This window comes from Antedon mediterranea, chromosome 5 (assembly GCF_964355755.1).
Source record: "Antedon mediterranea chromosome 5, ecAntMedi1.1, whole genome shotgun sequence".
Taxonomy (NCBI): Eukaryota; Metazoa; Echinodermata; class Crinoidea; order Comatulida; family Antedonidae; genus Antedon; species Antedon mediterranea.
Genome location: NC_092674.1, coordinates 6,333,441 through 6,357,099, shown reverse-complemented (window position 1 = coordinate 6,357,099; position 23,659 = coordinate 6,333,441). Strand labels below are relative to the sequence as shown.

General features: G+C 31.9%; 1 protein-coding gene across 3 annotated transcripts in view; it reads left to right on the top strand.

Annotated features, from left to right (window-relative positions):
- Positions 1–23,317, top strand: part of LOC140050131 (arf-GAP with Rho-GAP domain, ANK repeat and PH domain-containing protein 1-like) — a 50,589-nt gene extending 27,272 nt beyond the window's left edge. For 2 of the 3 annotated variants that reach the window (XM_072095182.1, XM_072095181.1), the window contains 22 exons: positions 2,490–2,517; positions 3,224–3,426; positions 3,971–4,041; positions 4,153–4,255; positions 4,375–4,410; positions 4,809–4,856; positions 5,543–5,651; positions 6,175–6,323; positions 6,865–6,955; positions 7,585–7,800; positions 8,226–8,331; positions 8,990–9,071; positions 9,681–9,920; positions 10,713–10,827; positions 11,309–11,427; positions 11,872–11,985; positions 12,509–12,588; positions 12,914–12,961; positions 13,901–13,964; positions 14,606–14,677; positions 19,280–19,890; positions 19,963–23,317. In XM_072095182.1, the coding sequence (XP_071951283.1) occupies positions 2,490–2,517; positions 3,224–3,426; positions 3,971–4,041; positions 4,153–4,255; positions 4,375–4,410; positions 4,809–4,856; positions 5,543–5,651; positions 6,175–6,323; positions 6,865–6,955; positions 7,585–7,800; positions 8,226–8,331; positions 8,990–9,071; positions 9,681–9,920; positions 10,713–10,827; positions 11,309–11,427; positions 11,872–11,985; positions 12,509–12,588; positions 12,914–12,961; positions 13,901–13,964; positions 14,606–14,677; positions 19,280–19,504 (2,319 nt within the window). In that variant the 3' untranslated portion in view covers positions 19,505–19,890; positions 19,963–23,317. Of the gene's footprint in view, positions 1–2,489; positions 2,518–3,223; positions 3,427–3,970; positions 4,042–4,152; positions 4,256–4,374; positions 4,411–4,808; positions 4,857–5,542; positions 5,652–6,174; positions 6,324–6,864; positions 6,956–7,584; positions 7,801–8,225; positions 8,332–8,989; positions 9,072–9,680; positions 9,921–10,712; positions 10,828–11,308; positions 11,428–11,871; positions 11,986–12,508; positions 12,589–12,913; positions 12,962–13,900; positions 13,965–14,605; positions 14,678–16,000; positions 16,043–19,279; positions 19,891–19,962 lie in introns of those variants that run through there. The other variant, XM_072095183.1, reaches the window with a different exon arrangement.
- The last annotated feature ends 342 nt before the right edge of the window (positions 23,318–23,659 follow it).

Sequence of the window (23,659 nt, the reverse complement as noted above, 5' to 3'; positions counted from 1 at the left end):
CCGTACCACGTCGAGAGTGTTAAAGAGTCGCTATCCAATCGAGTTTGAACAATACCATGAAAGCCCCAGTGGTTAGGGCAACTGCATATCAAGCAGGCGGTCCGAGTTCAAGTCTCGGTTGGGGCGACTTTTTCTCATTCTCACAGATTTCCTCATCTTTATCGTTTCAAATTAATTAATTAAATTTCAGTACATCACCTTGCGGTTTAGAATTAATGTTCTTTGCCTAATGTGTTTATTATATTTAATGTATATTTATAAATAATTTCATTCAGAATTGGAATTGATTTTTTTTTTGCATCTTATCCTATAAATGTTTTTTTATCTTATTTATTGGTATATTTAGGAATAATGTCATACAGTTGGAATTGATTATTTATTTTATTATTATTTTTTTGCTTTATATTTTGATTCATATTGTATGCATATGCAACTGTTTTATTTTCTAGTTCTGCATGGTGAAAAACAAAATTTAATATCATCTAACTTAATACACACTTTTAGTTATCGTCCTACATATCAATAAAAAATAATAAAATTTGGCGTGAACTCAGTACATTATAAAGGAACATGTTTATTTTTTATTTATTGATAAATTAACATAGCAAATCAAATACGTATTCCTTTTTTTAAAACTACTTCTTTTAAACATAGCATTAAGTTCACTGGTCCTAAACTCTGGGATAACGTACCAGTTAATATAAAAAGTGCTTTGTCTAAGAAGAGTTTTTCTTTTAAATTGAAACGGCACCTCTTATCTAGTTATGTTTAATTATCCTTTCACTCATTGTAGTTTTGATATTTAGTCTTTTCGGTACCCTGAAACTAAAAGTCTTCATTACTGTTTTTGTCCTGTTTCCGGTTCCCGTGTTGTCCTGTTTTTTTTTTTTCAGTTTCTATGTGCTGCCTTATACAAGCTTCGCGTTTTAGGAATGTTGCCCCTCTTATTTTAATCATATTTACTGTTAATTTTTATTTTCTATGAAAGACAAGAAGAGAAATAAATGTTATTTTGATTGATTGATTGATTGATATTTGTCCATTAAAAAGAATTAACAGAAATTTGTTTTGAAAACTGGCATATTATCATATATATAAATAAAACAGTAAAAACACACAGAAAATTGCACCAACACAGAAAAGCACTATAACAACACAAAAATAACACAATTATCTGATAAAAAGTGATAAAAATATATCTCTAAATATTACATCACTTATTTTGTTTTTTCATTATGTGCCAACATATTCTATTAAAATTCACTTCCTTTCCAGCGAATTCTCAGGGACATCCATGTTGTAATGATAAACCGGGATGATGGGGACAAACGGGGGACGTTTTGGAGAGAAAATGTCAAATTTTAATATATTAAAAATAGAAAGGATGTGAAAACCTCAAAATGCATTATTTATGTCATTTTTAATCAGCTTTTTTAATTAGAATGGAATTAATTATTTTTGTAGTTTTTAAGTTTAAACATACATTCAATATTTTTGTAAAATAGGTTGCAATATCTTCTATTGTGAATTGTTTTTAAAGTTCAGATTTCTGTAGTGAGTCATTATTTATCATAGTTTTCAATTAGAAAAGCTATCTTCATTTAGATTGTAAAAGGCTCTTATCAGACAAGAGTTGTACCCTGGTCGAACTATTACATACCAAGCCCCAAAGCCTACTGATAATACACATGGCCAGGCTCGTATTGTCATTCCCAAGTTTTTGCCAAATTATATTTATTTATTCTATAAGTTATGATAATAATTATTAGTTCAAGTTATGATAATAATTATTAGTTTAAGTTATGATAATAATTATTAGTTCAAGTTATGATAATAATTTTTAAATGTTGCTGTTACATTTTAATTTCTTTCTGGCTGTTTTACTTATTAATCATTTTGATAAAAGCCTTTTGCCTATTTTATTTTTTCCAGTCACTGATATCCACAGCATTGTACTTTTTTCAGTAATTTACCTTTTACCTTTAAACAACCATTGACATTATATATCGTAACATGTAACACTAATGGGAACTCTCCTCTGAAGGTGTCCCCTTAATAGAAGTTCTTTTTTTCTCTTTTGTCATGGGTGTAGCCAACTTGTAGTCATTCTTTCATTCCGTGACAAAGATATAAAAAATGTAAAAAAAACAAATAAAAAAAACATAACATGTATTTACTACTGTATATATCTTGTCAAAGCACAACAGAGGTTATATAGATAATAAAGGTTCTACTGTATTTAAATAATTAAATATCTGCATTTGAAGAAATTGAAAACTTTTCTTTTGTTTTTTGTAAAAACAATTACATTTTCGTCGATTGTTATCATCCTAGTATGAAGCCTAGCCTTAGACATAGAATGATGAGATGATGATGTTATTGTTCAGTTATAGGAAATGTATCACGCTTAGATGTGGCAACTTCTAATTAACATTAATTGATGTATTTATCATTAGTCACTAATTACAGTGTTTTTTGTATTTTATTAGGAAATATTTCATCTTAACAAAGATTCAGGTGAGTCAGAAATTGAAAATTTATCTAATTTAAATAAGATGACCATGTTCACAAATGATTCTATGCTCATTTAATCTTACGAAACAAATTTTCATTCATTGTAAATAGAATTCATTTGTATCAAGAGTTTAAACCACAAGTATGTCTGTAGATCTGTATCACAGATTAAAACATTTAAGTGTCTAGCCCTTGGAATTACAGATTTATATTACAACAATATAGTTATAATTGATACAAGTCAAATTGACTGTACTGTGTACAAGTACTGTAGCTGAATCTCCATTGAGATAACAAATGTATACAATATAACATCTAAATAAAAGCGAAATTTAGATTGAAGAACCACAGAAAATATCAAGCTTCCCAGATATAGTAAACCCCTATTCTTTGGCACACCCCTATTAAGAGGACACCCATAAAATAAATGAGGCCAATATATGTTTTTTAACACATTATGTTCAACCTCTATTCAAGGGACACTGCTATTAATGGGACACTTTGCTGTATCCTGACGGTGTCCCCTTAAAAGGAGTTTTGTTTGTAACGCTATTTCTTTAAGCTGACTGGATAGAATTTTATTTATTTTTAATAATTTAAATTGAAATATAAAAAAATCTTATTAAGTAACTCAGCGATAATGCAGTTGAATGTGTAAACAATTAATGTGTTTGCTTTCTTTAATGTATGATTTTATATTGTTGCACAGACTTTACGACTCAAAGGCCGCCCCCAAGGTACATCCCTGGTAATACAGCTGAAGCGCCCTCAATACCAGTACATACGAGGAGGGATACAGACGAAGACAGGAAGTCAGGATACCTATTTAAGACTGGCGTAGGAAGAAAGGAGTTCCAAAGGAGATATTGTAGATTGGAGAATGGAACGTTCTCATATTCAGTTGATGAAAAGGTATTGCAAATTCAAACTCAGACAACATCATACGAGTCGTCTCGTCAGGAAAAAATTAAACATGTTTAATGATCTCCTGATGACCTAAAAACTACGACCGACGATATCTCAAGATGGCTTGTTTCATCAGGATTCACCGACGAGTCAAGATGTTTCGTCGGGCCTCGTCATACGATGCTGTCTGTCGTAAACACACCCGAGTGTATCCTTGCCATCATCTACATTAGGCATTAGGGTTAGGGTTAGGGTTAGGGTCATCTAATAGTGTCAGAATTTATAAAGTAGAACCTTCTTTGGGACATCTCTATTCAGGAAAACAGAACAGGAGGCAATATAAGTTTTAAAACTATGGTCCGAGGGTGTCTCCTTAAAGTTCTGTCTAAACTATCAAACTTTATGGGACAAAAAATGTGATGTACCCATATATGGACATGATGATGTCATATCAATACCATATTTGGGCACATCATACTTGTTTTTGTAGTTTGATAGTGTGGACAGAGCTTAATAGAAATTAATTTTAATCATTTTTTCGGAATCACAGAGTCCATATGTGAAGAACACCATTGAAGGTATAGATATTCAAATCATTGGGGAGAGTCAACCAAGGCCAGGGTAAGTTGATAATTCCAGTTAATTTTGTTTAAATCTACTTTTCACTGGTAATTTGCTATTAATACAGTAGTGTTTTTAAAAAACAAATGATTATTGTACCAAATTTTCCAGAAATGAGCATTGTTTTGAAATGGGTGTAGTCAGTGGCCGAAGTTACTTGTTTAGTGCAGAATCAGCCGAGGAAAAGCAAGAGTGGATGTATATAATAGCCAAGGTATCGTATTCAACCTTCAAACATATAAATAATCATAATTTAATGCACAGATCTCGCAATGTATGAATGAATAAATGAAATGGTCATGGTATGAATTTAAACTACTTTTTTCTCTTTAGTTTCTGACACCCCAGGTTATGTGGAGTTACTTAAGTGTAAGCATATTTTTAGTTTTTATAATTTTATACCTGCCAAATTAAGTTAAAATTCTCTCTATGTTATAATAACTCAAAATAATCATGAAATACGTCCGCTTTGTTTAATTTTTTGCCGAATTGAGTTTGGCTTTCCTGTACTACCTCAACTATAAAATACAAATAAACATATGCCTAGGCTAATTATGCTCAAATTAATAACGTGTAGTCCTCGGATATTTTTCCTTCAAAATAGGCATGTTAATTTCAAAATGATAAATAATGATTATGCGTGGGACTTGGCAGGTGTATAAATTTCATAATTACATATGATATTCACATTCATCATTTTTATCACCAATGTCGTCTTATTTTTATGATCATGAAACAATTTTTAAGTAAATTATATTTTTCTGCAGAATTTTGATTTGGTTGGCCATTTGCACAAGAAAGAAGGCAGCACTTCGGTAAGTTTCCATTTAATCTTATTAAAGCGTGGTTGCCAATAGCGACGCAACACAAGGACGTAACGCAACGCAAGTGAATTGACCAATCACAAGCGATGACTTATTCGCTTGTGATTGCTAACTGTCTATAACTTGGCTTGTCATTGGTTAAAACGCTTGCGTTGCGTTTACGTCCTTGCGTTACGTTCTAGTGGGAACCAAGCTTAAGTCGTGTGATATCGGGGAGTGTATCTAATAAAAACAAAACAATTATAATGTTAACATGGCCTTTTAGAGTAACACCAAATAATGGTCAAACAAGGTATCGTGTTTAAAAATAGTTATAATAATATATAGGATATAATTCCACTGTCAGTAAAGCTCTGTCTACACTATCAAACTATTTTGATAAAAAAGTGTGATATCCCCAAATATGGTAGTGATATGCTCAAATATGGTAGTGATATGCTCAAATATGGTAGTGATATGACATCATCATGTCCATATATGGGCACAGCATATTTTGTTGTCACATAAAGTTGTTATGGTATAGACAGAGATTTAAGCTATCTTTTTTGAAATTCTGCATATGCCACACCAATGACAATATGACATCACCACATTTGTAATGTATGATTTCTCTTAATTTATTTTTGTATAATTTTACAATTGTAAAAACTTTCAATGATTTTTATTTATATTATCAGACTGATTGGCGTCGTTTAACGTTTTTGTTAAAAGGAAAGAAACTATCGTTCTTCTCAGCCGAGAAAGACTGCATGGAAGATCTTGATTTAAGGAAACTAACAAATTCATGTAAGTAAAAATTACTGTTTTAGTTCATCATGTTATGGATACCGTATTTATAAAACGCCCCGTTTATTTTTTTTGTGTAACATGGTAATCAGATAAATACCCTATATGAAAAAAATACAACACAATAATAATAATTATTAAATACAACAAAAATTCATATCGAGAAAGTGATAAGATGCAGTAAAAATGGTATCAAACTGCTTGGTAAATTGTAGATCATGTCAATCAATGAATTCTGCTAAAAATAGAAATGTGTTGTAATACAATATTGTATATAATATACATGTGTCGGGGAATTTATTCAAGGAAATAATTTAAGGCCCCTAGCATTTATTTGAGGGGGTGGGGGCGTTTATTCAAAATGATGTTCTATAAGGGAAGGGAGCGTTTATTCCAATAAAATACAGTATACAGTATATAAAACACAAATTTTGAAGTTCCACAGATTCAGATGTTGTGATATTCTTCCAGATAGAATATTGGTTTTTCATTGTGACAGACACAACTTTTTATTTTCTCTTAGATGTGGATAATATAGGCCCGGATGAAAGGCAAACAGTGACAGAACAAACAATTTGTCTCTGTTTTCCTGACAAGAGTCGTCTTTATCTTAGGTCAGAGAACAAAGAACATAGTGACAGGTGGCATACGGCGATCCAAAATACATTATTTGTAAGTATATTTTCAGTCAGACTTTTATATGCCCTATGATCTACTTGTTGTATGTTAAATATAAAATGTGAAAAGTCATAAAGTAACAAGTAATAGAGTGGTTCAGTTTTGCAAGAAAAGGGAACAATCTCTATTCAAGCCACTGGGTTGTCAAAGGCCTCTGTGAAAAAGTTGTTGAAACCTTACCAGCCGTACTGGTGGCTACGGCCCTGATTTAATAATAATTTGAAAAATGAATACATTAAAACAACTCCTATACTATTACTAAGTCTATTAAGAGAACACCCTATTAAAGGGAACACTTTTCCAAAAAATGAGTGAATGGAAATAAGTTTTAACACAATGCATGGAAAATACATAGGGAACTTGACTACTACGGCCATCCCGTTTCAGAGCACACCTCTATTACGGGACACTTTGCAGGGTCACAGAAGTGTCCCCTTAATAGGGGTTCTACTGTATTAAAAATTCATATTAATATTAATCATTTTTTGTTGGTCATATCATATCATTATTTACTGTTTTACCTTTTTTTTCAAAGGATTGTGGAACTTCACTTGAAAACCAACCACTAACAAAGGAAAATGTTCCAGTAATTGTCAATGAATGCATTCGTTTTGTTGAAAAAAATGGTAATACTCTTTCTCTTTATGTTCATTTTGGGGTCTGTTTACACCTACTGGTTAATGTCATTTTGGGGTCTGTTTACACCTACTGGTTAATGTCATTTTGGGGTCGGTTTACACCTACTGGTTAATGTCATTTTGGGGTCTGTTTACACCTACTGGTTAATGTCATTTTGGGGTCTGTTTACACCTACTGGTTAATGTCATTTTGGGGTCTGTTTACACCTACTGGTTAATGTCATTTTGGGGTCTGTTTGCACCTACTGGTTAATGTCATTTTGGGGTCTGTTTACACCTACTGGTTAATGTCATTTTGGGGTCTGTTTACACCTACTGGTTAATGTCATTTTGGGGTCTGTTTACACCTACTGGTTAATGTCATTTTGGGGTCTGTTTACACCTACTGGTTAATGATTTAATACTGTCTTGGTGTGATTCAATAAAACTGTACTAAAGCCTGTTTCTCATTAAGTGAATATATTCAATTAATCGACGGACATGCATATTCATTTTTTATGCTATTTTTGTGATGCGCAACCAATCAGAACACAAAAATATTAGTGCAAATCAAATATTTTGCTAATCTAAAACAGCCTTTAGTACACATACACAACATTTTTAATCAATTTTTTCAGCTCTCAAGACTGAAGGGGTATATCGACTTGCTGGAGTTAAATCAAAGGTGAACCAAATCTTACAGAATCTATACCACAATGCTCGGGAAGTTCGTCTGACATTAGACGAAGACTACATCGTCCATGATGTGACAAGTGCCCTCAAACAGTACTTTAGAGAACTAGACGATCCATTATTAACATCTGATTTGTATAACCAATGGGTTAAAAATTCAGGTTTGAAATAGTTATGATTATTTATATTATTTATAATTTAAAATTAATGAATTAAAAACATACATTCTAAAGCTCTGATTACACTATCAAACTAGTTTGAAAAAAAAAGTGTGATGTTCCCAAATATGATAATAATATGACAAATGACATCACATTTGGCATAAAGTTTGATAGTGTAGATAGAGCCTAAAGCTTGGGTCCCACTTGGATGCAAGCATCAACTTCAGGTGTAACACAAGTGATTTGACCAATCACAAGAGACAGTTTGGACGATTGAAAAATTACTTGCGATTCGCTTTCGTACTTGCTTTGCTTCCAAGTACTGTAGTAAGTAAGCGTGAATGGTTGATAGTTGTATTTTTAACAATTTGATTTTATTTTGTATATCTGTTTGAGTCTGAAAATACTGTATTATATTTTATTAGCATCTCAAGATAATGCAAGCAAAATTAGAAAATATGCTGAGCTTGTGAAGGAGCTTCCAGAAGTTAACCGAAACACACTCAAAGAATTGATCATTCATCTCAATGAGTAAATAATTTAACATTATTAAGACCAGTTAAGATAGATCCTTTACTAGGTGGTAGAACCATTAAGGATGTGTGCACCGTAATTACGTCGCCATAACATTGGCAAGGGTTGGGGGCTCACTCGCTCCATGGTTCTGGTGGTGGAACAAGTCTTCTCGGATAAGGACTAAACCGTATGTCCAGTTTACACATCTAGCTCATGTGCACTTTAAAGAACCTAGTAAATCTTTCGAGGAGTTACCCTGGTGTACTAGTACATCACAGCCACTGATCATAACTGGACACTCTGGGAGACCAGTCTTGACTGAGGAGGTTGCCAAGTATAAATAAATAAAAACAAAAAACACAACATAACCACAAATAACAACTTTCATCTCTCCCTTTGTGTCGAGCTTCCATCAAACGGCGCTCATTCGTCAGTCCACTCTTATAACAATAGATCATGTTAGGGTGATTAAAGCTGATCATGTTATTTGATCGCATAAAATGATCAGCGGAATCATGATCAACAGAGAATGTGAACCCACCTACCTGCTGGTCAGTTTATATCTGACCATGTGATCAGAAACTGGTCTTACTCACTACCATGAATGACCGATACTATGTAATACTTAAAGATATTTAAAAATTTGTACAAAGTTGTTCACCTTGTTTTTCAGTGTAAGTGACAACAAACAGGAAAATAAAATGGAAACGAAAAACCTTGCAGCTGTGTTCGGTCCAACATTAATGTCTGGCAAAGTAAGTGACTATATTGTACAAATTTATAAGAGAAATTGGATTTAACAGAATAAATTTGATCCCAAACAGTATTCAAAATGGTGTAACACAAAATAAATGCTCAGATTAATAGTAAACTAGGCCTAGATATACTTTGTCAATTGGATTAATAAAAAGTACAATATATTTAACTTTTTTATATTTACAAAAGTAGGTTATATTATACTACATTTTATGATCAACTAGGAATCACTCCAGTATACATTGTGTACCTTGGTTTTGATTACTATATCTTAACAAACAAATAACTATGTTCTGAATATTTAAATACTCACCTGTGTAAGGGCATATATAGCTAAAACGTCTAAGATCGTATTTCAATGCACTGATGATGTTATTCGGCGTAGCAACATAACAAGTTTGCAAAAAATGTTGTCGTAAAACTCAAATTTATCTTAATTTTACCATGCCATCGAAAGTTCAGCAACATTATTCATGACATCACCTTAAACACTTTGGTGTCAATCAAGGACTTTCGAAAGTTTGAAAAGCTCTCGAAAAAAATCCGTAAAAGCATCAGCCGATATAAACTACTTAAAAATTTAAATAAGATGCCCTTTTTATTTTTAGAATTCTGTTGGTGGGTTTGGTGCTGCGAACTATGAGATTAGTGTAATCGGTGATTTAATGTTAAACTATGCTGCAATTTTTGAAGTTACCCAGGAAGAGCAGAATAAACTTGACGCAAAGAGAATATTCTTGGCACGGTTGTCAGAAAATCAACTTCTACCTCCACCTCCAGTTAAGAATGATATGCATGTGACACTGTACATAGGACCAAAATCAGAAAATGAAAATATTGATGTTCAGGCAAGTAGGAAATAATGTTATTTGAGTGATATGACATAAATAGTAAGGGAATATGACTATCATGTGAAAGGCATGGGTTCGAGATTAGTCTGGGTCAAATTATTACTTGTATCCTTATGCAAGATTCCTTACTGTTCTGTTATCGCCTCATCCTTTGGATGGAACATAAAGCTGTGTACATACAATGGACATGCACAACACATGTACGAGTGCTGATCATGGAAGGTGCTGCATGACTGATTAGTGGGAGTGACTTAAAACTGACTTATCTGATTGGCTGATTAAGGATGCAGCCATGTTGGGTAGTCCCTCTTCATGGTGATTTGCTTGTTCGAGTTGTAGTGTAGAACCTTTGTGATATAAACCAAACAACAGCTTGATTCCTATTTTTAATGTATATTTTCTCTATTTATAATTTTTATTACTCTTTGTCTTTACTTTGTTATGTTTGTTATGATATTTCCAATTACTGTACCACTTTGAAAATCAGTGCACTAGTATTGAAAGTGCCTGCAGAATAAAGAAAGAATAATTGAATAAAATACCAAAATATGTCAATATATTCTTATGTGTTTTTGTTTTTTTGTATATATATAAGTGTGTGTGTATTATCTCAATTGAGACTGTGCCTCTGATTTAAAAGAGGTACAATAAAAGTTCAGTTCAGTGTACTGTATAAATTGCTATCACTTGCTGGGCACTAACTTCAGTAAAGATAACAGTAATAAATTATACATTTTATTAGTATACAAATAAATTTTATAGCATATTGTTCTCTTTAATTTCTTACAGATTAGTGAATCAATGACAACATCAGAACTCATTCAGACTTTAATTGATACAAACAAGATAAACATGCCACCCTCCCAGGTGTCAGTATTTGAGGTCATTTGTAATGGCGAACTCGGTGAGTAATTCTTCTGTGCAGTATTAACCCTATTAAAGGAACACCATTGGGACAAACGTTCCCCTTATAGTGTGGCTCTGAAAAAAAATCAAAACAAAAATTAACATTTCATTTATAAAAAGACAAAAGAAACGGTTAATTTTAACCAAAGACCATTGTCTGACAGACAATTTTAAGTACCTTTTTGCTTTAAATTACATTTATATAAACGAATTACATACTTATTTAGTCCGGGACATACCAAACTTATATGACTTATAATAAACTTATAATTTCCTATCTGCCATTGTGACAGCTAGTTCTTCTCTCTGCATACCAGTATCCGTCTCTAGTACATCAATGTATGTGAGAGCTGGTCTTCCTTGTTTTGCAAGCCAATGTTTTGGCTACCACACAGCAGAACATCTGAAATAATTGTGTCTTTGTTGCGAAGACAAATTGATAGTCTATAATCATTGTGAAAGGGAATGTTCTTTTTTAGAGCGTGTTTTTAATCCTCATGAGAAGATACTGGCAGAGATTTTAAGTTGGGATGATGGTATGAGGTCTGACAACTATATATGTATAAAAAGCAACTACCTGGAGAAGAAAATCGAAAAGGTACGAAGCAGAACAATATGCAATGCTACAGATTTTACAATGCTTGGCGCTATTCATTATTCACCCTGAAAAGCCAAAAGGTCTGTTTACATGCAGGTTTTAAGCCTCCTATGTACAAATGGATGTCACAAAGAGTAAGACTCTGTCTACACTATCAAACTTGTGGCAATAAATGTGATGTGCCCATATATAAACATGATGACATCATAGCACTACCATATTTTGGCATATCACTACCATATTTGGACACATCACACATTTTTTGTCAAACTTGTTTGATAGTGTAGACATGCAGAGCTTAAAACCATGCCATGATCAGGTCACCAGGGCTGGCACTTAACATTAAGTTAAGATATTTAAGCAGTGCTTAAGTGAATAAATTGAAGCTTAAAATTCAATTTAAAATTCAAATATAAGTACATTAGTATTTTATTTGTTGTCTAGTATCTTACATTGGTGAATGCTAGTAGTCAAGTCACCTTCTGTGGAAAGAAGAAAATAAAGAAAGCATATTTTGAAGTTACAGGCATGGATGTCAAATGCTACAAAGACAAAAAGGTGAATGTAAACAAAAAAACGTTTATTAGAAATTGATTGTTGTAGCTGGTATTGACAATGAATTTGTTCCTTTTCTTCTCATTTCCATGTGGTTTCCATAACATAGTGATTCATAGCTTTCAATCTAATGAAAGGAGATAAAATGGACCAAACCACTGGGTTAATCTCCTTCTTTTTCCAAAAGACACACTGGGTTATTTTAAGTGCACATGGCCGGATTTCCAGTGCCTTTATGAACCTCGATGTCGATATTATAGCTGTGGTTTGCAGTGCCTACCGGGTGGCCACTGGAAAAAACAGTTGTTTTTATTAAATGGTACAAAACAACAAAGCTACTATTCAGAGGTACAAGTGCGTTCAGAAATTAAATTGAAAAGTTTATGTCAACAAGTCTTTCATTTTTACTTACTTTACATTTTCCCTTCAAAGTGCTTTTTCTCTATTTGTCTCTTTTTAGCAATTACAGTAAGTTTTCATACTGGCATGTCATTTTTTTATGTATTTTGTTCTTCATATTTTAAAGTTGGACAAACCAGTTTACTCGTCCAAAGTCTCTGATATTGTGTTTTACTTTGGAGTGGAAAAGAAAATTAAGTCTTCAAAGTGAGTAGAAATATTTCCAAATACAAATATAAACATTTCAGTAAAATAAATGATCTCTTGTGTCTATCTTTAGTGGTTAAGATGGTCATCATGTAAGTCTGAGGTGAATGGTTCAAATCCATGATGTTTTGTCATCCATGTTTTTATATTGTACTCTTATTAATATATAATTCACAGAGGGTAAATATCTCAACTTTATTTAAATACTTTTTTGTAGATTTTATTTCTATTTTTTTATTTTACATTTCGTAGCCAAATGACTATATTTTCACATTTCGTAGCTCAAATTTAGCTTTAAATGACTATTTTTCATTTTTTGCAACAGATTTGGATTCACATTCATCGATAGAAAGGAGGATCCTGTAATGCTAAGGTATTATAATTTTCATTTAATTATTATTAATGACAAAATAATTGTAAATTAGTACTTTAAAAGAAACCCAATTGTGAAGGTACCATATTGGATCATATTAACTATAGTTTGTTAAGTTGTCCATCTATATATAAATTTGTGCTATATTACATATGCAACACTATAGAGATCACCACTGGTATCCTTATATCAGATATAAATGATCATTTGCCAATTTTGTATAGTGAAAAATCCAATCTTGCTTGTATTTTGTATCTTCAACGATGTATTTTATCTGTATTTTAAACGATGTGTTTTATCTGTATTTTACCAAATGTTAACCTTTTAAACTCATTTTTATATTTTTATATAAATTTTTAACTTTGAACAAATGAAAATAATATGACTATGTACATATTTTCTTTTGTTTTTTTTTAATTAATTTAATAATTTAATTAAATACTGAATACAAAATCAAACAAGAATCATTGTATCTATACAAATATTGCCTATGACACGTTCCATAATATTATGAGAGGGTTGGATGGAGGAGGGCTGGGGAACGAGTATTTACTCTTGTATGTATGGTGTGTGTAGGTAAAAGATAGTACAATTCTAACATAGACAGATATATAGATTTATAGATAAATAGATATGTTGACAATTAAGATTTAGCAATATACATTAAATCCACCAGATGGTGTTTACAACAGTTCTGTTTTAAAATTCAGATATTTTGTCATTGAAATATTATACACCTGCTGTTTAAATGTATAATTACTTATTTCAAGAACATCAAATATTTTACCAGTAATAAACCAGCTGTTTAGGCCATAAAAAAATATGAATATATTATATTTTTATAATCGATATTATGTTATTTACAATCCTGTGTGTACCACTTATGTGTATGCGTTTTAATTTTGTTTTAGTAAAAATGTGTTTATTTATATTTTTCAGGGCAGTATTAGTGGATACAGAAGAAGATGTTTATTATTGGTTAGGGTGTTTATTAAATACAAAGGTATGTCGAAAGCTAGTACAAAAGGAAACTCTCTTTTGGAATACCCCTAATCGTTGAAACCTAGTAAAGTAGAAACACTAAGTGGCCTCAGGCCTCCAACGCTGAAGGCGTCAGCCTTTTTCGACATATTTTAAAGCCTGTTGTTTCCGCTGCACCCTGCTCCCCCCCCCCCCCCATAAACTCAGGAGCCCCCCATAAACTCAGGGTCCCCCATAAACTCAGGATCACCCATAAACTCAGGATCACCCATAAACTCAGGCCCTATAAGCTTTGGGGCCCCTGGTTTAGCCAATGGGTGCTCATAGTCATTACACCACTGGATACGCCTATTAAATGGAGTGTTTCTCGTAAAATGAACATGGGGAAATGTATTTTTTATCACCTGGGCCAACCACTATTCAGAAAATACTCCTATTAATGGGACACTTTATTGGTTGGCCTGTACTACTATATTATAAGTATTATTTACTTTACTGAAATTACTATACATTTAAGTGTATAAAAATGTGGCCTTTTTTTATATCCTGTGTACAGTATATGTCCAATAACAACCAACACATTTTACACAAAACAAAATAAATTTCTTTGGCCCTGTTTGTGTAAACTATCGTTAATTTTCTACTATCTTAAAACAATTTCAGAGACAATGTACAGAAGGAAGTAATAACAATGTGAGGACAGTCGCACCCATACCACCTACCAGAACCCGTTCAGTGAGTTGATGCTCTTCTTTATAAAATTATAAATATATTATATTAAATAAATTATATATTGTAACTACATATATATAAATAGTTTATAGAATCTAGTTTCACTTATAAATATACTGTACAACTTTACAACATTAAGCTCTGTCTACACTATTAAACTAGTTTGACAAAAATGTGTGATATGCCCAAATATGGTAGTGATATGACATCATACATACAGTACACCATATATGGGCACATCGCATTTTTTTGTCACATCAGGTTTGATAGTACATACAGAGCTTTAGGCCTTGTAAAAAAGTTTGTTTGCTGTTTAACATTTTAAAATTGTAATGGTCAAAAACATCTCTGCAATTTTATTAAATATTCCTTTAAAAGTACTGCAAATTGAAACCTATTACTATGCTAGGCAATGTACTGCAAATTGAAGTTGCAAATTTTGACATTTTATTTATTATTTTTTCATAATAGCTTTTGTGGTTGACAGCAAACAAACAATTTTTTTCGATGTTATATACAAATATATATATTGTAGTGTGTACATCTATTAGTTTCTACATAGAGATATTATAGTTCACTATAATCTCTATGGTTTCTAATATTATATTAACATGTTTAAAATTGCAACGGAATGAGAAATTTCTCAGCCAAAAATGTCGATAAAAATAAGGCAAACATTTCATATATATATTGATAAAATTGGCTCATTTTAACTAAAATTGACAATAATAAAAAAGTAATTTGCTTAATGATATAAGTAGTTCTTTGATAGTAAACCAATAAAACTTACGTTGGCAAGACAGTTTCGTCTAGCTGTCAGCTTGACTTCTTCAGTTGCTATGATGCGTTATGACGCCGACTGGTCTCCTTTCCAGCCACTAGATGTTTGTTGTGTAGCCTAGGGGACCAGTTGTTGTCAGAAGCTGATCGTAAATGTGAGATAGTTATATCATTATACGAATCGAAACCAGAAGAAATGTTTACATTAGTAATTTGCTTATTGTACATTGCCGTTAAATATTGAAGAGTATGATAGGCCTTACATCCAATCAATTAAAAACAATATCATAATGCTTTTTAACTTCCAACAGATTTACCATTTCGTATAAAGTAAAATAAAATCATTTACATACTAGTCTGTAAATCATTTGTTACATCACAAATAAAATCAACACATCTTATTTTATTATTGTCATATACATACAGTATATATATTGTATAATCTATTTGTACATATAGAATTTTAACCTTTTTAGATAAACTGTTTTAATATTATGTTTAGTTTTTTGTTTGATTTGTTTATTTTTTTTACTAATACCATCATAGAGCTTATCAAGATCCAGAAATCAATGGAGTTAAATGTACTTGGTAGGTTCTTGTTGTTCGTTTCATTTAGAAACAACTTCTTGTATTGAGTGATCCTTTGCCTCCTTGCATTGCATTTAGCGGGCTTGTTTTTGTTATTATAAATCATTTTTTTTAATGATGTATTTTCTGTTTTTCTTTGGAATATTTATGGGATACACCACAGTGGCGTAACCGCTATGAGCGCTCACTGGCTAAACTCAGTGGCCCCGGATCCTATAGGGGCCATGAGCAGTGGCCAGAGGAAAATACAGGCAATAAAATATGTTTAAAAGGCTAAAGACACGCTGGGCCTCAGGCCTCTTTGTTACGCCACTGATACACCACAACCATTTAATTTCATTGCTAACATGGTGTACAATATCTATGATATATTTTTTTATATTAAAACCCTAAACTATTAAAGGGTGAAACATGTCAATTTAACAATGGCAAACATATTTTCAATAATATTGGGAATTCATTTAATAATTTTCCATTGAAAGATGGGTTTCTGTGTTAAGGTTCAATCTAAATTAATATTTAATTTCAAGTCTATGGTACTGTAATTCAGTAGAATGAAAGAACAATTCGTGTAGATGTGTGGTGGAAGTTAAGTGGCACTGTAACCTGATTAACAACATCTGGGTTCAAATCGTTGTTGATTCAGTTCCGGTGTTTAACACTAATTTAGTTCCATTATCAATTTGTATTATGGTTGTATCAACATCAATATGTAAAAACATAATTCAAAATAATTAAAAGATATTACAGACATTGTCTTTTAAAAATTATAGGTGTGCTACAAATTGCACTCCTCAATACATTCAGGGGTGCTGTAGGTGTGCTGTTTGTATTTTTGTGTGTAGAAGTTTACAAAATTTAAGCGTGTTGTAAATCGCACTCTTCAAGGGCAGTTTAGGAGTGTGTTAGGTGAACGCCTTAAAAGACAAGGCCTGTATTGCTATATAATCCCAAGGTACAATCATTCTACAGATATCACCCAGGAGTATAAATGGGTTAATTATAGTACCTTTTGCATCTATAAGTTGCATGTTTGTATTGCGCATGCTTGCAAAAGCTTGCTTTTTGTTTGTAATTAGTCAATTTTAAAAAAAGACACAAATATTTTATTCTGTTTGTTTTTACTGATTTTTTTTATTTCTTTTATACATTTGCTTCTTTTAGTCACAACAATATTTTGTTCACCATCTTGCATTTTTATTAATGTTTCTTTAATTGCCAAGTCAAACTAGATATTCAAAGGGTTTTCTTCAGTTGGTGCCGATGGCTCTTATATAACTGAATTTCCACAAGTCTATTGAGGAGTAGCTTTTTTCTTTAATTTTTTTTATTGTCGTCTTGTTTTTTGTTGTTTGGTAGTATTGTTGTTATTTTTTATGATTAACAATAGTTTTTTTTTTGTAAATGCCATAACTATCCATTTGCTTATTATTAACTCTCATTTTCACGACTGATAATTGTCAGGGGCGGATCCAATAGGTAGTGCTAAGTTAGGAGAAGTGGGATGTTGGCTTGTCTTTGCATTTCCCCATTTCACAGCTAAAATAACCTATTTACAGACTATTGATTGGGCCTCGTAAAAAATATCTGAGGATCCTCTCTGATTTTGATGCATAGGTTATTTCATCTTTACTGACGATCATTCTTTTTCTGATGTTAATTTTCAGCATCATTAATTTTGTTTAAATCGTTCATTTTTTAAAAACATTATTGAGATGTGCAGCACATTTTTTATCAATTGTGTGATAATAATTAGTTGTAATTAACATGATTACTACAGCTTCTAAAGTAGGCTAACAGGCCAATCAAAATATTAGGCATGGCAATAAGTGAACCATTGATGATGTAATTTTGATTTGGTAACGCATTTTCTACAGCCAATGAAAATGCAATGCACATCTGAATGCTGTATAAATCACTTTACACTACACTATCAAACTAGTTTGACTTAAAAAGTGTGATGCGCCCAAATATGGTAGTGATTTGGCATCATCATGTCCATATTTGGGCACATCACATTTTTTTGTCACATAAAGTTTGGTAGTTTATACAGAGCTTAAGAATTGCATTAAAACTGATGTACATCAATTTAATAGTGCTCATTTTTCAGAATTTGTCCTTCTGTGTAACTAAATAATTCATTTTAATTTGTGTTATCTTTTATCATATTTTATACTAACTTAAACCATTTGACCAACTTCACTACAATTAAACCATTCATTTCCGTGTTTTGCAATCAAATGTTTGATTATTCCATATTTTCACCAAGTATTTTCAAACCATCTAACTTTGATCAAGTATATCTATCTCCTCATTAAATTAGGTAAACAACTGACCTTTAACCTTTGACCCATCAGGAAGCATGTTGCTACCATGCCCCATTTTGATGATTGGCTGCCTGCATATAATTCTTTCTTACATTTAACAAAATAGTTAATTTTAATAGTTTATGAGCAATATAAATTGTTTGATCATGATGGAAAATTATTTTAAAAAGCATCTGCTACTGAAAATATATAATAATAAAATATTTAGAAAGCATATTGTTTACTGCATGGAAAGCAAATGTTTAAACAGCATGTTTGATGGTGAATATCTTCAAATTATGTAAAGCTTTTGACCATGTCCAGTGAGAACCAAAAAAAATGTTTTGATTAATGTCAAAGAAAGATTCATAATTTGATTTAACTAACTCTATGATGCATAACAAATTAACAATGCAGTAAATGCAGTAGAACCCCTATTAAGGTTCTGTCACACCCTGTTCCGGCACGGTTGCAGTCTGGCGTCGGCAAATCAAACCTAACGTCAATGTTTCGTTTTCACGCTGGCTATGTGCATATCGATTGGCACATCGACATGTGGAGCGCCGTGAAATCGAAAAATTGATATTCGATTCACCGGATTGGAACCGTGCCGGAACAGGTGTGAAAGACCCGGCTATTAAGGGTGTCCCTTTATTAGGAGTGTCCTCTGAATAGAGGTTAGCCAAAGTGTTAAAACATATTTCTCCTTGTTTGTTTCACAGGAAAGTGCCCATATATGTTGTCTCTGAATAGCGGTTTTCTGCTGTATTCTAAAATCTAGATTTAGCCTCTGCATAATCTTTTTCATTTTCTTCTTTCTATTTTTCTTTCACCAGTTTTAACTAACACTAACAAAGATTACTACTTTAAAATAATAAAAATAATATTAATATATACATTACTATATAGAATTTATATTTTTATTTTACAGCCATTCAAAGATCTGCTTGGCTTCAAGTTCCATAATTTTGCTTTCGAGTTGAAAGATCGGGCAAACAAATTTGCAGTTCGAAGAATGTCTAAAATACGATCTACATACAGAGCTTCACAATCAACACGGAACAGGCATTCCTCGCCTAGACGACCAGAGATATCAAACCCAGGTCCTGTAACTAGACCCATTCCTGAAAGTCCTGATTTGAACGAGTCTAGGTGACCCCTTGATGGGACAATGGTTTGTCACTTTTCTAATTAAAAAGACATATCTATTATTCAGGTTTGTAGTACTGTTATGTACTGTATCTTACCTTACCTAACCTCTTCGGGCCTCGTGGCCCATAAGGCTGTTCTGTACTGTACTGTATCTAAAATAGGTCAAAGTTTATTGTGTAAGAACCTTTTAGTTTTAGTAATATACAAGAAGAAAGAGACTAGAGGTAATTAGATTGGGACAAGAAAGGAAAAACCGTTGATGCATAACTGGTGTAAGCTCATTGGATCAATCTTAGCTAAACCCAGGTCAAACCCAGGTCAGTAAACTATTACAATTGCACATTAGTAGATACAGCACATTCAGTTAGTGTGGTAGCTCATTTTATTCAGGTGGTTAAATCCAAAAGGTATTTACTCATAGAAATAATTAAATGATTGAAAAATTGGTAAAAATGCACACAGTGATGGTCTACAAAGATATTGTTTTTTAGAGCACATTCATTTTTGTTGTTATAAAGAGACAGACTTTGTTTTAAGTAGATCCATCCGTAACTTGGCTATAGACAATAAAATATAATGGAGCCATTCTCAACATCCCTGTCCATACTCACAAACCCACAAGGGATTTTAGAGGAAACAAACTTAAGCTCTGTCTACACTATCAAACTTTGTGTGATATATATAGACATGATGTCATATTACTATCATATTTAAGCATATCACCACCATATTTGGAGACATCATGATGTGCCCAAATATGGTAGTAATATGGCATCATCGAGTATATGGACACATCACATTTTTTTGTCATAAAAAGTTTGATAGTGTAGACAGAGCTATTGTAAATGGTACTGGTGATATACAATAACTGGAAGGCATCTCCAGTAAAAATGACTGCAATATGAGGAAAACTCTATTTCCATAGTTTTATGTATATTTCTGTAGATGTTAATTGTTTTTTATTTTTTGATAAAGATTTTGGAAAGTCTGTTTTATTTGTTTGCTGCAATGATATTTAAATTAAAGACTGAACTGTCACAGAGCAATTTTAGATTTGAAAAAATTAGTATTTTATAGGACACATTTAAAAAAACTGATGATGAGTTCGTGCTCAATTTAATATTAGGTGTAGGTGTAAATAATAGATAGTTATTTTGCAATTAAGATTTTAATTTTGTAGTTTATATCACAGATGAATAAGAAAGTCAATTTTTAGATACTTTCTTGGAGTTTATATTCTAAGGTACGGAGCAACGAAAAACAGGGCTATATTTAAATATATTAATCTTATGTAATTTAAATCAATTAAATATATATATTTTAAATCTATAAATCTATATGTATGCATATATTGTCTGTCTATTGAAGGCACTTGACGCCAACATATCTAAAATCATATCATTGAGTAAATTTTGAATTTATTTAATCTTCTAAATTATATGCCAATATTAAACAATGTTAATTGTAAGATAATCTGACCATTGTGTGTATAAAGTTTAGCACCCCCAACGGTTTATGATCTTTTACCCAAATCAATTGTAGACGTCACATCACTGTCTGTTCACCATTTCACTCCATTAGCATGTCCCTATTTTTATAAATATTGCCTCCACAAAGACTGTAACGAACCAAAACAAGATGTACAGTACTTTCCATTTCATATGGAAGGCATTTGCCGCCAAAACACATTCCACTATAAACTAAACTATTAATTTACAAAAAGTGGTTTTACAGCTGACTGACAGGTGAAACAATAATTCAATGATATCCAAAATATATGATTAACTTATGCAATTATTCAAATGTTATGCAAATTGATTGATGTGATTTTATGACCATTTGCAAATATATATTTTTATATTCAATAAGAAGATATGGTAGTATACAATACTTTCTATCGTGAAAAACTCTTGTCTGTGTATATATTTATCTATGCATTTTAATAATGATAATGTGGAGAAGTTCAAAACGTTTAACACCCTCACTGTTAAAATAGGTACTACTACTATATTTTAAAACTAAATCCGACATCTGCTACCAAACCGTAGACAATTAACCATTGTGTATATATATTGCAAAATAATGTTTATATACTAAAAGTATATAGAGATTTAGATATATAATTGTAAATTATTATTTTACATAATCTATTTTTGATAATAGTTCATTAAAATAATCGACCAAACGTATTACTAACCCTTTCGGTGAATAGTTATACAGTAATTTCATATCGTATTGTTAATTTGTTTGTTAATTTTATCCAACATAGGTGTATATTGGAACGTATCGGGCGGTGAATACCGGGTAAATTCCGTAATTGTGTTACCCCTTACCCTTAGAGGTTCATACACTATAATATCTTCGTGCCTTAACTTGAGTTATGTAGGTAGCGTGGGGAAAGTTCCCTTTGTTGAAGGATGATCAGTGTATAGGCCCACAGTTCAAAATAATCATAAACATTTAACTAAAGCCTTATCTACATTATCAAATTTTATGTGACAAAAAAACTTGTTTTGTCAAACTAGTTTGATAGTGTAGACAGAGCTTAAGGTATACCAGAATATAAACGTATATGTAGAGCTACAATTTTTAATTATTTACAGTTGTATCTCAATGTGTATGTTGTATTATCATTCTCTGGTATTGATATCTTGGTTCCAACTAGGACGCAACGCAAGAGCGTAAGCGCAACGTAAGTGATTCGACCAATCACAAGCGATGGATTATTCAAACTGTCGCTTGTGATTAGTCAACACGCTTGTGTTGCGTTTACGTCCTTGCGTTTTCGTCTCTAGTGGGAACCAAGCTTAACATGGAATGTTATTATCGTGGTGCGCACCAGAGCGAAGTAACTCGGACTATATTGTTTGTATATTAAGATTATTATTCTTTGTCATCAGGGTGCTGTACATTTAGCAAGTGGAAGAAGTGCTCGTATTTTGTGGATAAAACGTAGTTATGATATAATACAATTTTTCAGTTCCGTATTTTTATTTTGCAGCTTTGAAAATATTGTATAGACATTTAAAGGGCTTTCAGACGTCTAATTGTGTATGACTTAAATGAATACAGTACGACCAAAAAAATATCTTTTAGAATATTTTTTTTAAATCTTGACGAAACGTTATTTGTTATTATGTTACTTTAATGTATTGTTTAGTAGTGAAGTCAATCAAATAACATCACACTATTTTGCACTTTTCTCGAAAAATGTTTTTTGCCAAAATGCTTTCAAATCGCGCTGGGAATTTTTAAATTTTTGCTCATATGTATAATAATCCACCCGTTCGACGTAATTCGGAAATAACTTGTTTTGTACTTATTATTATTATCCTATCATCGTTTTATTAGCCTGCAGTAAGTCAGTACAGTTTTGTACAGTAATCGTGTCTTCGTATTAAAGTAAACGATTTATTTCAATCGCAGTGTTTTTGTTGTTTTATGTAGAATGTTAAGCGCTTTATTTTCGCGTCATTTTAAGATGACTGTCGATGGTCGGTTACACTCTACCTAGTGACAGCTGAAGAATCGGGTTGCTGTATTAGTGTACTACGATATAACGTTTTTAAATATTACAGTACATTAAGATGATAAGTTTTATCTGTACAATATTTTCGTTCATGTAATTTAAGTAGTATAGTATTTGCACTGGTGCAGTCATCAATATTCCTTATTAGTATATTATATTATAAATTATAATTCGTGTTTATTTTCATTTTTTAAATATTCAATTAAGAATGGTATACCTGTAGATGTGAATAATTGTAATATTTCGTATTTTAAACATATTCAGAATAAAATGTTTTTTTGTGCAGGAGTTTTGACTTCGATTTCTTTTTCATATATCAATCATAGGGGAGTGTCGCCCCCTCCCCCTTTTTTTTTTTTGAAACATAATTGGGGGACATTTCCCCCACATATTTTTTTTAGTGGGGATTGTTCCCTTCAATTTTGAACAGCAAAAATAATTGTATTCTTTTTGGCGGAATTTTTATCTGCTGAGAAATCGATTGAAACGCCCTATAAATTACTCAAAGAGCCGACCGACCGAATTTCAATTTTTATACGACCCCTCCCTCCCCCCTTCCCCACACTATAAAAAAAACGGATCTGCGCCGATGATTCTATGACGGAAAAAAGGCACAAGTTTAACCTACGC